Here is a 16,051-nt window from a genome sequence, read left to right as displayed (position 1 = left end):
GGAAATGTGATCTTCATCGTTACCAGAACATTCACCATGACTAGTATCAAAAAACCCCTCAAATTCTCTGTGTCATTACTCGGAACGTGCCATGCAAGAGCAAAGTGTACATATTCAGAACATCAGTTTGATCGTTAATGAGATTCAGTGTTAAGTACGAAGTATTGTTGTCAGGGACCGCTTGGTAAATAAACTTTAATATATTCCAAGATAGATCGCACAAAGAAACCTCAGCAGTTGCTTGTCCCGTTTTTCTCGAGGGTCTATGGTATAACGTGCCGATCTAAGGTTTACGGAGCTAACAGACGATAAAAACAGTGTACATTTAGCCATAGACGCTGCAGAAAACTCTTGCTAGGTATCGACAATATAAGTTTACATTCCGTACCATAAAAATCTCCAATAACAACAAACATTTACAAGTTAGACAGCTCTACACTTCCCCAGTCCTGCGAAACGAAAATCTGACCTTTATTTCATTGTCACCCAACATTAGACGAAAATCAGGGTACATAAAAAAAGACTACTCCATCGGAGCTCAAATACACGACCTCTAACATTTTGGTACTGTTTTAGCCTAAAGAAACACCAAAGTTCGGATAAGCTACACATGTGTACATTCGCAAAGTACTAGAAAATGTATTTGTAACACTGACTTTCGCTGTCAGGAGAAACTTTGCGATAAATTGGGACTCTCCAACGGTTGGTGGAGTCAGAAGCGGTAAGGTAGACATGCATAATACACAAAGCTGAACGCTGTCCTCGTAAATTTGGCCGTTCACAGTTTTCAAACAACAACATTTCAGTAGTTAACATACATACTTTACCGAATCACGGAGCACTACTCGCACAGAAAATATTCCGAGGGTTAAAAAACTGCAAAAACGAGGGAAAATTCGGAGATACACGGACAATTGCGGAATGTAAACAACTCTGTGATGTCAACTGCTGTCAAGTCTGGAACTGCAGCGATATGTGTTTCGGATTTCTATTCAAAACTTTGTCACTTTATAGCAACATACTAACTCCCTGCAGACTTGTAGTTGCATCGAATCTCGCTACCAATATGTAAAAAGTACTTTAAAACCATTTTCGCGAATTCTTCTCAAAATAGTTGTAACACTTTTCTTTCTAAAAATGGACTTGCGGGTAATCCGGAATAACTTGTAATCCGAAAACATTATTACCGTATAGCCGCATGCACGTGTCTATGAACCGGACGTTGTGCAGTCGATAGGGTCCATCTTCATTCCGTCCCCGACCCATTAACACCTCTTAATTATTCCAAGATAGATCGCACACTGCTAATCCCATAGACCCGTTGTTCTCTATCGCAGTTGCCTGTCCCGTTTTTCTCTCGAGTCTATGAGCTAAAGTGTCTAAAATGTCTTACGAGCATCAGTCAAAAACTGTCATGAAAATCGTGCAAACTTATCGTGTAACGTGCCGACCTAACGTGTACGGACCTAACGTGTCTAAAATGTCTAACGTGCATGTTCAGATAAGTCGAATGGTACCATATGCCAATCGTAAAGTCATGACATATCACGTTAGACACTTTAGACACGATAGGTTCATACATGTTGGGTGTGCACGATACACGATAGGTTTGCACGATTGGCATGATAGAATAGGACTTATCTTTACGCCCTAAAATGATATACATGTTAGACATAGGTCCTTGCACGTTAGGTCTGCACGATGACACGATAGGTTTGCACGTTTGGCATTTTAGGCACATTAGTTCCGACCTAAGATACACGTTAGACATTTTAGAAACGATAGATGCGGATATGTTGGGTCTGCACGATACACGATAGGTTTGCACATTTGGCTTTTTTGTTCACGTTAGTTCCGACCTAACATGTCAAACACGCACTAATAAAATGTAAAAATGTCTAAAATGAAAAAATCCCGACTTCTGGCCATGGATGAACCATATTGGCTGACTATATCGTAATAGGGGAACCTTTATCGTTCTGACGATATCCATGCTTGTAAAAAAAACGATGACTTAAATACTTAATGCGCATGCGCATCGGACAGGTAGCCTTCATTGATCACTTAGAGCACCATGGCGAGATACGACAAGTTCATGGCTTTACTGGCCCTCCTCATGGTGATTGGATTTCTCTACCGAGGTAAGCTTATATTTGAGATTTATAGATTAGCTATAAGACCGACGAGCAGAACTTGGGACCGGTGTTGTTGAAAGTTGCCAACGAAACACTGTTAGCTTGAAACAATTTTGAGTTTCCCACAATGTTTGTAAACTGTAAAGAACATGGATGGACATTTAAAGCCACACTTTTCAATCCCAGGTTCTCGCATTCGTGGAGTTCTCCTCCCAGTCAAACACATGGCTAGTCAACCGGCTTTTGCATGGCTAGTCAACCGGCGAATATTTTATTCCTTTCCATGGTGTTTACATAGGCGGAGACAAGTTTAAACGACAATCCTAGACAATTGCCAATCATATTTTGGTTATCCACTTGACACGTACACCCAAGACCTAAGGAAGGTAGTGTTGGGTGGCCAATTATCTGATCAAATGTGATGTATTCCTTCTTATACAAATAGTAACACTCTAGTCAAGATTGAAACATAAACCTCAGAGATTTGGCTCAGCAGAAGACTGGTTTAACAAGAGTCTCAAAATCATGATTTTACAATACCCTTCAAAACATGGCTGTAATAGCTATTGCATTCCAATATGTTTTCTGTTAAAAGTCTATTTCATATTTATGACGCGTCCCGGTAGTAAATGAAATATATTTCATACATGGCAGTGCCTATTATTATATGACTAGGTAAAAGGGTTGTATAATTTGAGATAAGCAGTGACATTAATTTTCAAAAAAGTTTGGAGTATGGCTAAGTTTTGGTCATATTTTATAAAAACAATGGAAGATATTGCATATTACAGTTTGTCATCTTACGAAGAATAAAATTACTTTCCAATGTTACCCCATAAACCATGTTATGTTAAAATATAAGCTAAGCAGATGACTTACAAGGAGACGCGCTTAACAAATATTCGCGATACTTTGACTTTAAGGTACCCTTTAAACATGACTGTAACAGCCATTGCATCCAAATAGTATTGCTGTTAAAAGTCTATTTCATATTTTGACGTATTCCTGTAGCAAATAAAACATATTTCATGCAAAGCATTGCCCTTTGTACTATGTCTAGGTACAAATTGGTAGAATTTGAGATAAGCAGTGACAGTAATTTGCAATGTAAAGTTTTGGTATGGGATAAGTTTTGGACATATTTTATAAAAACTGTGGAAAATATTGCAAATTACAATATGTCAGCTGAAAGAAGAATACAATTACTTTCAAATGTTACCCTATAAGCCATGTTATGTTAAACATTGAGCTCAGCAGATGACCTACAAGAAGACGGGTTTAACGAAAACGCATTAGAGTTGACAATACTATGATTTTGTGGTACTCTTCAAAATATGAACGGTAGAGCTATAACATCTCAATATTTTTTTCTGTCAAAAGTCTATTTCACATGATAAACATGTCCCTGTAGCAAATAAAACAGATATCATACAAAACATTGCCTTTTTGTATTATGCCAAGGTAAAACATTGGTGTAATTTGACATTAGCTATAATTTGCATGGCAAACTTCGGGGTATCGGGTAAGTTTTGGTTCTATTTCATAAAAAAATCTATGGAACATATTGCACATTACATATGTCATTTTAAAGACGAATAAATTTCCATTCTAATGATACCCAAAAAGTCAGGTTATGTTAAAAAAGCTTAGCAGATGACTGACATGTAGTAGTACAACAAGACAAATGCACGTGGGTATGCGCAAAATAGTGATTTTGTGGTACTCTTCAAAACACAAATATAACAGTTATTGCATCCCTTTTTTCTGTTAAAATTTTATTTCGTATTCTACAGATCCCAAGGCTTCTATAAATACAGTTTGATATCCTAGAGGTGCATGTACCCCTCTAGCCCATGGCTTAATATATCTTGACTGCTGACATAGTGTCGTCCTTTGATAGGATCTAATACTGTGCATTTTATGCATAAGAATTGTGTTTTTGTCTGTATTTACCCGTTAACAAGTCAGACGATTAAGAAAAGTTGAAAAAAAAATTGTAAATTACTCTTCCCATATTTTCTAATTGAAAATATTCAACCCAAAATTACTCAACGCGTTGTGCAGTTGACATTTACTAGGTGAGAAATACCTTGTCTGGCGGCCATTTTGAAAAATGGCTGCCATGGCAACGCTTTAAGAGATTTTCAGTGGCTCGGTATCTGAATTTGTTCAACACATAATAAGACACATCTGAGCCAAATTTGGTGCAAAAATGCACAATGGATTTGCCATGCCGCACCACTAGATACTTTTGAATGGGTATGCTTTACTATTATGGTATTGATTGTACTCTCAGTTACAGACACCGATACAGCCAGGGACTGGGCACGATAAAATATCACTCATAATCGTTCAGATATTTTCGAAGGCCGTTGTCCACTCGCTAAAATGAATCCCACTTTCTGATCAGCGCCTTCAATCCATTTGGATGTGCGCCCGTGTTTTTTAAAGAAAACAGAAAAAAAGAAAGTACGTTGAACTGACGTTGAACTCACACACAGCCTTTCGGTAACAACATTGAGTTAAACGATTGATCTTAAAGGCAGGCAGTCGTCGGAACTGCGCGTGTGCGACTTTCTTGTTTACAAACAATGTATTTCATGCATGATATCTAGATGCATCAAGTCAACATAGCTGTAACATTAATTTTTACGATATTCATTGTTAACAAAAATCATCAATCGCCAACCTACCCTAGATACAGTGTTTACATCGGTCATAGGGGTCCCTGGCAACCTTTGAGCAGAGTTTAATTTTCGGCGCTACTTTTGAACTTTTCAATTTTTACCCAGCCCTTCAAGCGCACAATATTTATAAAATCTGATCTCCTGTAGACTTCGTTATAATGAATATGATAGCTCAGACTATTCCTTTAGTTTTACACGATCCCATGCAGTATTTCAGTTTGACATTTTACTGGTATTATTCAATATGCCTCTGCTTCAGTTTCTTTCTCACTCCAAAAGCGTTGGACACTAATTATTAAACTTGTTCATAAAGCCTGCGCAGGATACCAAAATGCCCACTATTACTTTTTTATGACTGAAACATGTTTATGACTTGTCAAAAAAAATGTTATACATTGAAGGGGTTCCCTCACCGACCCTCGATATTGAATAAAATTTTCCACAAGGCTTCTTATTCAATTTCAAACAACATACTTGTAATCGTAAGCATCTTCCGCATGTTGACCTCGCCTTGGGAGTAGGCCGATCAGTCAACGTCTCTTTCCTCTCATAGTACGTCACGTCATAGCCCGACTGGTTTTGCCAACCTTTGTTTTCATTTAATCCCATAGAGTTTATAGTTCGAAATTTGTCTCCGAAATTTCCCATACTCTTACCTTAGCGATTGCTTGATTTCGCCGTCCCTTACAGAGTCCAGTCCATCTATGCATATACCTATGTATTACATTTATGAGTATGTAAATAGAAAACGCAAACTGACATTCTTATATATTTGAGTGCGTGTATGTGTATGTGTGTGTGCGCTCAAGCGTGTGTGTATATGTTTATTTGCATACATACATATATGTATATGCATACATATATGTATATGCATAGATAGATAGATAGATAGATAGATAGATAGATGTATACATACATACATACATACATACATACATACATACATACATACATACTTTACGAATGTGTATAACACTGATATTGAACAGAATGCTTGGAAGGATTAAACTTATATTGGCTGACAGTTTCCACTCTTCGAACAGTGGTATCATCTCATATGACAAATTTTTCCTACACAGAATTTTACCCAAGGGAGTCTAAAATCCAGACGGTCATCCGCCAAACGAAAAAATCGCAGCAGAGATCCGTGGTAAGCACGTTAGACGCTGAGAAGTCAAAAGAGGTGAGAAACCTTCATCATATTAAGAATGGACACTCATTGGATCTTGGAAGGGTGTGGTTTACAGGAAGTTATCCAAATTTTGAGGCTCTCTACTTTTGCAATTAAGTATTTTTAAGTATTAAAGAGACTGACAGTGTTTTCATGCAGAATGAATTTTCTTAAATATTTAAAAGGGAGTTGCTGAGCAAAGATAAACTACATCTCCATTCTTTACCGTATTGCTTTGCAAAAAGCGATTTCTAAAATTCATCAGTGATGTAAAAAAAGTTATTGTCAGGTGATCAAACTAGACACTAGCTAGAACTGCAAATAATATAATTGACCTTTGACATGATGGACGAGGCCTTGTGTGTAAGTCTCTCTTTAAAAGGTACGGTTTTACAATAAGCTAAGTCAATTATGATACTCGGCAACGTGACATTATTCTCGGCAATAAAACCTTCAGATAACAATACCTGAACATGAAATGGAAGTTACATAACATGGTTTCCAGACACCACAAAGTCATTGGACTAAAACCGCGATTTTACGGTATACAGGTGTACACATCGCGTACGTGTGTGTGTTCAACAGATGAACGGCCGAAAGTTTTCTGTTGTCAGTTGAACAACGTCCAAATAAGGACGGACCAGATCCTACATCTTTCCGAAAGCGTGGCAGCAGTAGTATCAACCTTGTCTCTTTTTTTGCGTGCAAGAATTGACATCATTGTTCTTCAGAGGTAGAAGAGCATGTACATTTTCCGGAATACCATCAGGCCCCCAAAAAAGATCGTTTCTGGTCACCGCGCGCATCATTTTAGAATCTGCGCGTCATGGCTTTTTTTTTTTGGGGGGGGGAGGTACTCATCAGTACAGCTATCCCTGATATCCCTGTTTGCATGTCCAAAATGCTAAAAAGAAAAAGGAAATATTATGCAGCCAGTTATAAAAGACTGTTACAGTAGCTGTTGCATCAATAGTGCCAAATACCTGAAATTTGAAATATATATTTCAAATCTCGGTAAATGTTAGATAATTTGTTTCTCTTGTCCAAAACTTTTTACCGTGACCCCTGATTTTCATCGTTGATTTGGTAAGAATATGGTTGAACGTTTTATTGAGGAAAGTTTGAGCAAAAGTTTAAATCTTTCACTTTCGAGGCGTGATCACCTGCGTGGAAATGTTTGAGTGCGGTGAACAATCGACATACAGGTAGACGGAATTATACTGGAAATGTATCCGAAATGACTTGTTCATCAGCCCTATTGGGTAGACACCATTTGGATTAGCTCCCACAATACTGGTAATATAAACGACCATTAAACTCAACTGGAAATACAAAAAGATATACATGACAGGCTATTTCAAATGATCAAGACGTATTTTATTCACAAAGTTGAACAAAGTCTAGTCACGTCTTATAACGGGGAGCTCCACGATTGCCCGTTGTACTGCAGTTTGACCTTAGAAGGCTGTTCTAGGCTATGACCAATAACAACGATGGTCTTTTGTTGCGAGCTCTTCCATTATCTCAGCTGCGACTTTCACATTATCGCATAGGTAAAAGCAGACGCCAGCCCCAAAACGAAAATAGTGGAGAAGGTGGTGGAGAAAATAGTTGAGAAAGTGATCGTCAAAAACGAGACCATCAGGATCCCTCCCGAAGATCTTTTCGACGAAATGTATGACATAATCACTACGGAGCAGATAGCCGCGGCGATGTTCAAATATGCTCTAACACCGACGTACACATGTAAGAAGGAAATCCACATGGGTCACGCCCCACCTAAAGACGGAGGTTGGGATTTGTGCTTGGATGTTGAAGTAACGCCGCAAAGTTGTATTGTCTATTCCATTGGGTAAGTTATTCACAGGCACATCCCTGTCTACGATGCTCATGCAAAAATAGCGAGTGAAGCTGTTACGAAAGAACACGGCAGACGATGGAGACACAAGCTATAACTTTTGATGAAATTTTCATTATTTTCCCTGGAAAACTGGTACATTTTGTTCTTCAAAACACATTGATTGTGTACTATATGATATGTTATCGTGGACGCATATTTTCTGGTCCGCACAAGAAATCTAACAATTTCAACAACATTAAAGCCCCACTAGCTGTAACTTTTGAAATTTGTTGACCTCAAAATATCTTACTGTTCTCTCCTGGTTTTCATGGGCTTTTACTGCATTAGGAAACCATTCCTTTGTGACACCTTTGACAAGTAAATTCAAATTTTAACGGTCATTTGGATTTCCCGTCATTTTCAAAAATTGGTAATATTACAAAGGAAACTGCACATACAATGTCACAGTTGAAAACATTCACTCCTGTGCATTACATTTGACTACTTTATATAGTTTATGTGAAGATTTCAGTGCAGATATGCACAGTATCCACGGGTTTTGCTTTTCCGCGTATGCATGGGGCTGCGAGTTAATGTTTGGGCAAACGTTTAATAACAGTGTAATCTTTATCTTGTTCAAAATTACAATTACTGTCCAAAGGGTAGTTAATAATAAGTGTATACACACACACCTAAATTTAGTCCATTCTCACAAACTTTATATTTTAGCTTGAAAGTAAAATCATAAAAATAATCCTAAAAGATAAGCTTACAGTTAGTGGGGCTTCGACCATACGCAGGCTTTGTCGACAAGTTGAACACCGAGTATTTAGACATAATTTTTGCGATAGAACAATAAACTTACAGTCAGAGCAATAATACTATAAAATATATGAAAAGCTTCAAGTTGCAATGCTTGTGCACTCGAATCAAATGCTACACGACACATTTATTTCGATTTGCAGAATCTCCAACAATTGGTCGTTTGACAACGACGCTGTTAAGTATGGATGTGACGTCTACAGCTTTGATCCCACGTAAGTTTATTCAAACAAGGGGGGAGGTCACCTCGGTAGGATAGGGTCGGGCTTTGAATATCGCTGGTTATAGCGTCGTTTACTTATATAAATGATATGTTCCAATATCCTTCCACAAAATTAGGACCTGACTTGAAGAACCCAAGATATGCACTTTTGTCGATTATCAGGGCCGGGGGGGGGGGGGGGGGGGGCTAGAACCTAGCATACTTATAATTTAGGTAATTTACATAAATTTACATATTGTAAGCCCACCCGCCCCGCCAACTACAAGACGATAGTCCTCGCAGCTATAGCTTTGGCATCTCGGTGAATAAATGGTTTGCTCAAGTGTTCGGGAGATGTAAAACCATACAAACCGAAATGTCTGCAACTCAAAATATGATTAAAGATAGTGGTCTTCTTTGAAATAACTTTCCACGCGAATCTATTACGATAAGTCGTTTCAATTTACCAGTCTACGATTTACAAGAAGTATTTGTATGGGAATAGACGGAATGGATATAGAACCATTTCAGTAGCGAATTTGCTGCTTACCAAAAGGCATGCAAGCCCAGGCTGAAATAATTTTTGCAAACATTTCGTTCTAGTCATAGCTCTCTCACCCCTCCCCCTCCCCGCACAATTACCTTGTTGTTCACTGGTCGTTGACACCACAGACAGTAGAGGGGGGAGACTTCTACTGTCTATGTTGACACGAACGGCATACATGTAACGAAGGCTATACTGTTTCATAGAAAGTAGAGAATGCAGTGTGTATGGAGACCGTCAAAACCATAGCACTGTCAATCAAGGGGTTTCTTCTTAGATTTACTCGATAACGATTATTTTTATGGGTAACATCACCGATGCCTTACAGTTGGGGTGAGATCAAAAGCGTTTACAAGGCAATGCTCAATAGTCGGAAATTGACTGAAAATCTACGAAAATAGAGAAACTATGAAAGCAACAACAAAGCTAATTAAATCAAGTGATGATTTAAATCTTTGTCTTTCACTTTCAGCATCGGGTTGTCTGATCACAAGCGGAGCGAACACCACTGGTTTTACAACATGGGGCTCTGGCATGAGAACGTAGAAAGACATTTCGACCACCGTGCCCGGAATGGGTCACGTTACAAGGACCATTGGACATGTAGAACGGCAGATTACATCAGGAAGATGTTAAACCACGAAGACGTATGTAAACGTTGTCAATAGTTCGAAAGTTTGAAAATATTATTAATATTTTGTAGAATGTATGGAAAGGTTCCAACTCATCAGTGACCAATCCGATCTGGAGATTCTAAATTTGTTTACCATCAGACAAAGCACAATTATTCAAACGAAGCATGTTTGTCATAAACGTACACTTAAAGAACAGTTTCTCAGTATTGCTGTCCAGTGCAGTCAGCCTTTCGACAAAATACCTTGAAAACGATTAATCGTTTGATCTTGTCTTGAGAGTACATTTAACAACATACCGTAGGTACAAATGAGTAAAAAAACAAACAAAAAAGAAAATACAACGGGCATGGCAACGACAGTCAAAACGAGAAATCATAAGAAATATTTTCTGGATGGATAGATTTCTCTACCGTTGATTTAGCTTGGTGTCGCCCTGCGAGCATGCGACAGATAGATTCTGAGCAAATAAACATGTTTAATTCTTTTATAGAGGAACTATCGATTTACATCCCAATGAAGGTAATCTAAATAGAAAGATTTCACCTTTTATGTAAACTGTTCTCAAGGAAATCGTTAACCATTCTCTTTCAAAATCAAGAATAAAATTCGGGGTCCCTGTACAAATTCGATACTGGAAACAAAATTCCTCTAAAATTTACCGATATTTGAAATTCGAAATCACCTCTATTCCTTTGTTAACTCTATTTGAAAATATTTAATTTTTGATTTTCACAAAACCAAGACCGGTGAAAAAACCTTCATTCACACCGAAGTGTCATAATGAGCGCAAATAAGCAGCATCCGAACAAAGCATTGTAAAAATTGGAGTCCAAATATCTGTCACCAAGGCGCATGGTACATTTTGCTGTACAGTTGGACCTTTGGACGAGTAGTCAGAATGAGTCAGGGTATTCTTAGATAGAATTTTGGGGTGGGGGATGGGCCACCCCTCCTTTTTTTCGAGCGATCTATTTATCTGTTTATAACCATACGAAAGAATACATTTTGATAACAAAAATATGCAAATTATCCTTTGTTACGTGTAAAATGGCCTGCCCTCTTTTTCTAGTTGTGACGAACACAAATGACACTGTATACGAGTTTCGCTTTGTCTTTTAAGACGACAAATTTTAATTATCGCAAAGGATAGAGCAGCCACATCTCTCTCCCCATCAAATTTTGTTCGCATTTCATTGTCATGCGAACAGGTCAATCTCAACGTTGCATTGGGAGAAAATGTAACAATCTGTCATACTGTGCAGATATCTTTTTGGTGTTCTGTTTACAAACCTCCAAGATCAAGCAATGCATCTCTAGCTTTTCGTGTGTGCTCGATAGAATGAGAACCCCTTGCAATTGACGGAAGCCCTGCCCTCAATACTGTTTTCTTTTAACATGCAGAGGCCCATCGACATGCTGAAAATGGACATCGAGGGATCTGAGCACAAAGTGTTTCCACAGATGTTGGAAAGTGGCATTTTGAATCACGTCAAACAGTTTGCCTTTGAGCTCCACATGGGTGTAGGAGAGACGAAACAGAGGCGCTGGCACTTGTACCGAGCCCTGGAAACGTTGATGAGGTCCTACGGCTTCCAGCTTTGGAAAATGCACCCGAATGAGTCAGTCAAACCTGACAATTTCGGGGAGGTCGCCGGCATGCACCCATGTTGCCACGACCTATCCTGGATTAACCCAAAATTTATAAAGGCTGGACAATAACAATTGGTCGACCTATTGTCTCTACACAAAGACTGTCATTGCTCCAAATTGACAGGATTGTTCACTACTTTCAGGCGCGAACCACAGTCACGTGTGATCTTTTCCGCTCTCGGACTATGCGCCCATAGACGTGTGTATGTATGCCTGAGGGTTTTTTCTCAGTCCGAGAGCGGAAAAGATCACACGTGACTGTGCGCGAACGTACAACATTGTGCATATCCTCATTTAGGGAGCATTCAATTTTTACGAGGAGGGGGTTGATGGAACTCAGGGGGTTTGACTTTTACTAAACATTAAATATTTGCATGGAATTATGGCAAAAAACATCAGAATTGACCGAAAAGTATGTAGAACTTACAGAGTACGTTATAAAGGAAAAGCAACTCCACAAATCGTTGATATGTTTTATTCAGCGCACAGCAAAAAAAATAACACTTGATTCAGTTAACCTAGCGTAAAAATAAACCACAGCAACAATAGAAAAAGCGAAAAGTCAGTGTAAGTACGGAAACACTTGAACTTAGGAAATCATCATTTCAAAGCACGCGTGCTGGGAGTTGTCCCGGAAATATTGACGATTTGATCAGCATCTTTGTGTATTCGAAAAAATTGCACTTTTCCAAAATATCAGGGGGGCAGATGCCCCCTCCATAACCCCCGCGGGCTACGGTTATGTTTTATGTACTACAAAACTTTGAAAGCACAATATACTGCAGTCATTTCCACCCCAGGGCCTTAGGTGCAATGGGTTAATCGATGTAATCAGATGAATAATTGAGGGGGGTCGCATTTTAGAATTGATGCATGCTTGCTCAGACAGAATACAGGATTGACTGGAAAATAATAAAGCAATGCAATCCATACTCCAACGTCACAAAAAAATGCAATCTGTGCCTCCACGAGAAATTCATACTCCTCAGATATCCAGAAATGTGCTCCCTCAACAATAGAAACGAATTAGTATCGACCTGCAGACACAGGAGAAAATTTCTCTTGTGCAGTCACTAATTATTCATCTTTTGCAACAAACAGGTGCCAACAAAAACAAAACAAAAGAAATCGTTTAAATCGTTTCCCGCCTAAAGTCTCAGTCGATCACAGCCACCCGATGAGTGTAGGCGGCTCTGCAGCCTATACGAAACAAATTTGTAGTGGAAATGTAATATCTTAGATTATCCTGATCAACTCAGTTGTGTATATATATATATATATATATATATATATATATATATATATATATATATATATATAATATATATATATATATATATATATATATATATACTAATAACACTATATCACGTGTTGTCCAAAACATATGAAATCAACACAAAAGTTGTTAAACTCAATAATCGTTAACTGTGGAAATGTCACCAGCTTGAGAGAAGTTGCCAAATTTTGCTACATGATGAGCAAAACTGATAGCATGAAATACCTCATAACATTTATAGCAGAAACATATATTTTTAGATCGTACCCAGATTTCATCAAAACATATTTTTATATATGTCGAATACAAAACATGTTGGATTTTTTGTATTTATTCCGGGTGTTTCTTTATTGTAGTCCTAGTTCTTGGCTATGTTCACCCTTGAGCAAACATCGTCTATCTGTTCAAGTGTAATCAGTGTAGCTCAGCGTAGTTGTATAAGCGAGGTGCAAAATACGAGGGTGTACTTATCCTAGTTGGTGCCGACAGTTAGGGGTGGGCCATTTGATAACCTGGAGGGGTCTGGAAGACTTTCGAATAAAAAGATTAAAAGATTCCCACAAAATTTCAATAAAAAAAATCAGCCAGAAGTGGAAGAGTGGGAAAAAATAATGGTACAATGGATCAGAGAAAAAAATGCTACCTAATCAATCTTCAAGACCCCCTCCCAGGATATCAAATGATCCACCCCTTAGCTACTTTGACCTAGCACTGAGTGTGCATGTGATCAACTTATGGCGCGTAAAACTAAAAGCTATCTGAGGTATACGAGAAACACATGTTTAGGATGTCATGTTTAAAGCGGGTGACATTTTTGTGATCCTTTTAAAACTCATTCGCGAAAAAAGCGTGGAGAGAAGTTTAAAGCTGGATATTTTTTTCCAGCTTCAGAAAGTTCATTCACTGATAAAAACACCATTATCATAACAATATGCAATGTGTCATTAAGATGGGCGTGACGCTCTAAAAGTGAAAGTGGCACGTAGAGTTTAATTACGTCAGCGGCCGATGCTTTTTGTTCTTGGTATCCGTGACGCCCTTGTGACGTCACTGTAGCAAACGTCTCGTCGAACAGTGTCAACACAATACGGGTTAATAATATGCTGTTTACCAACCATGAACTTGAATACATTCAAATGTTGAGCACATAGGATAATGCTGAGGTGCAACGAAAGACCATAGCCGGCTTGATGCATTAACTATGGTCACAACGGGTTATAGCGTTTTAGGTATATATGTGCTGGTCTCAACAGGAGAGACTTTCATATGCTATACGTGCTTTCCAACGTCTTGCTAAAAAGACACCACAACGCTTCGAAATTATAAACAATGTGAATATAAAGGCCATTGACCCTGGCCTTTGTTCCCGAGCTTTGTTCTACTGACCTAGCGATCGAACGAACGGACGTCGCTCAACTTCTGGCGAGTGAAAGTGTTACTGGTAGATTCCAATGTTCCTAGACAGCCTGATATTCACAGACAGCGTGTTTTTGAATTCATCTCCAAAACTGCGACATGTACGTGTTAAATAACCAGAATAAAAATGCACCCCGGAAGTAAATTCTGTCTCTTTTTGCACTTACACACGTTGTCACCCAGATTGGCTATTAAACTGTATGGGAATGGCCATCTTGCCATTACAAACGTGAACAAACGCTAACTTCATTAGTTAATGCGCATGCGCATCGGGCAGGTGGCCTTCTTTGATCACTTTTGAGCGTCAACGGTGAGTTGGTAGAGAGCATGGCGAAATACGACAAGTTCACGGCTTTGCTGGCCCTCCTCATGGTGATTGGATTTCTCTATCGAGGTAAGCTGATATGTATATGTAACTCGCACCTTTTCCAACACGCACCAGACCCAACACGCCCGATTCCAACTCAACCGAAACTGTGACCGAAACCAACTCGCCCGATACCAGCTCGCCCATTGTTTGAGAAGTACACGTAGTAATAATATATTTGTTGTAAAATTTTATGAACCCTCTGTTGTCGATTTAGTCTGTAAATATCGATTAATTGGCGGTAGAATCATGGAATACTGTGTGTGGTGGAATCGAGGCCGTCTATGATTTTATCAATTTGGAACAAAAAATGTTTCGATCCATTGACTCACACAACCAGAATTTGAGTATTTTATTCACCTTAAAAAAATAAGTCATCGCCTTTCCTTGACATCGCCGTTTTTTTTCGAAAATACTCTGTCCCAGTCGGTATGGACGCCAAGGTTTGCCTCGGTCGTACTGACTGACACATGGTCATTTCTTCAGCTACTTTTTCACCGTTTTGGAAAATATATCGCCAACTCTTCCTTTTAGTGCACAGGGCAGGCATTTCTATATACGTTTGCAGAAAAAAATCTATCGTTGCCTCGCCCAACAAGTTGGCTCCGGGGCAGTTGGCATCTGGCAAGTTTGTTCTGGGCGGGTCGGAAAAGGTGCGAGTTAACTGCTGGTACTCTTTAAGAATTTCACTTTTATCTATTGGCTATAAGACTGACGAGCAGAACTTGGGACAGGTGCTGTTGGGAGCTGCCAATAAAACAATTTTGTGTTTTCGACAACGTTTGTAAAGAGGAAAAAAAACATGGATGGACATTTAAGTGTGAAAATGAAAAATAGCAAAGAAACAAAATGCAGTTGCCTTAAATCGTGGAGTGAACCACCTCGCTCCAGAGTCTATGAGTAAACAAGATATTGAACCAAGCTTTGCGGACTTTGCGTCGATATATCTTATCACTTATGCCTAGGATGGGCCTGTAAGGTTTAAAAGCGTAAGTCATAATTTTGAACGGGTATGTTTAGGTTTTTTTGCGACATTGCACTCCCTGTTACATATACCGATAGAACTAGGGACTTGGCACGACAAAACATTTCTCATAATCATGCAGACGTTTCCAAAGGGCGTTGTCCACTCGCTATAGTGTCGCCCATTTTGTGATCAGCTCCTTCAATCCCTTTTGATGTGCGTCCGTGTTTGTTAAGGAAAAACAGAAAAAAAGAGAAAGTACGTTGAACTGTAGTTGAACTCGCAAACAGCCCTTTAGGAACAACATTGAGTTAAACGATTGATCTTGATAAAACACTT

The 16,051-nt window shown here is 38.8% G+C and overlaps 2 protein-coding genes across 3 annotated transcripts in view; both read left to right on the top strand.

The window, feature by feature from the left end:
* Positions 1-1,069: 1,069 nt before the first annotated feature.
* Positions 1,070-12,142, top strand: LOC139144992 (probable methyltransferase-like protein 24). Of its 2 annotated transcripts, XM_070715873.1 has the most exons (6): positions 1,070-2,141; positions 5,902-6,005; positions 7,547-7,845; positions 8,799-8,870; positions 9,874-10,048; positions 11,438-12,142. In XM_070715873.1, the coding sequence occupies exons 1-6, from the start codon at positions 2,075-2,077 to the stop codon at positions 11,753-11,755; spliced, it is 1,035 nt and encodes a 344-aa protein (XP_070571974.1). In that variant the 5' UTR covers positions 1,070-2,074; the 3' UTR covers positions 11,756-12,142. The 2 variants fall into 2 exon arrangements, with proteins under 2 accessions (XP_070571974.1, XP_070571976.1); XM_070715875.1 differs by lacking the exon at positions 8,799-8,870 and having other exon boundaries at positions 1,941-2,141; positions 11,438-11,885.
* Positions 12,143-14,619: 2,477 nt separating this feature from the next.
* The window catches only part of LOC139144991 (probable methyltransferase-like protein 24), an 11,926-nt gene continuing 10,494 nt past the window's right edge, over positions 14,620-16,051 (top strand). Inside the window, exon 1 of the mRNA XM_070715872.1 lies at positions 14,620-14,775. Coding sequence (XP_070571973.1) covers positions 14,709-14,775 — 67 coding nt within the window. The 5' untranslated portion in view covers positions 14,620-14,708. The remainder of the gene's footprint in view (positions 14,776-16,051) is intronic.

Source organism: Ptychodera flava, chromosome 12, assembly GCF_041260155.1.
Source record: "Ptychodera flava strain L36383 chromosome 12, AS_Pfla_20210202, whole genome shotgun sequence".
Classification (NCBI taxonomy): domain Eukaryota; kingdom Metazoa; phylum Hemichordata; class Enteropneusta; family Ptychoderidae; genus Ptychodera; species Ptychodera flava.
Note: the sequence above shows the minus strand (reverse complement) of the source record. Positions and strands in the feature narration are given on the sequence as shown.

Excerpts from the sequence above, each read along its gene's own strand:
- LOC139144992 (XM_070715873.1), top strand. The coding sequence starts at position 2,075 with ATGGCGAGATACGACAAGTTCATGGCTTTACTGGCCCTCCTCATGGTG. Across the intron at positions 7,846-8,798 it reads TGTATTGTCTATTCCATTGG|AATCTCCAACAATTGGTCGT; the intron begins GTAAGTTATTCA and ends TTCGATTTGCAG. Across the intron at positions 8,871-9,873 it reads GTCTACAGCTTTGATCCCAC|CATCGGGTTGTCTGATCACA; the intron begins GTAAGTTTATTC and ends TTTCACTTTCAG.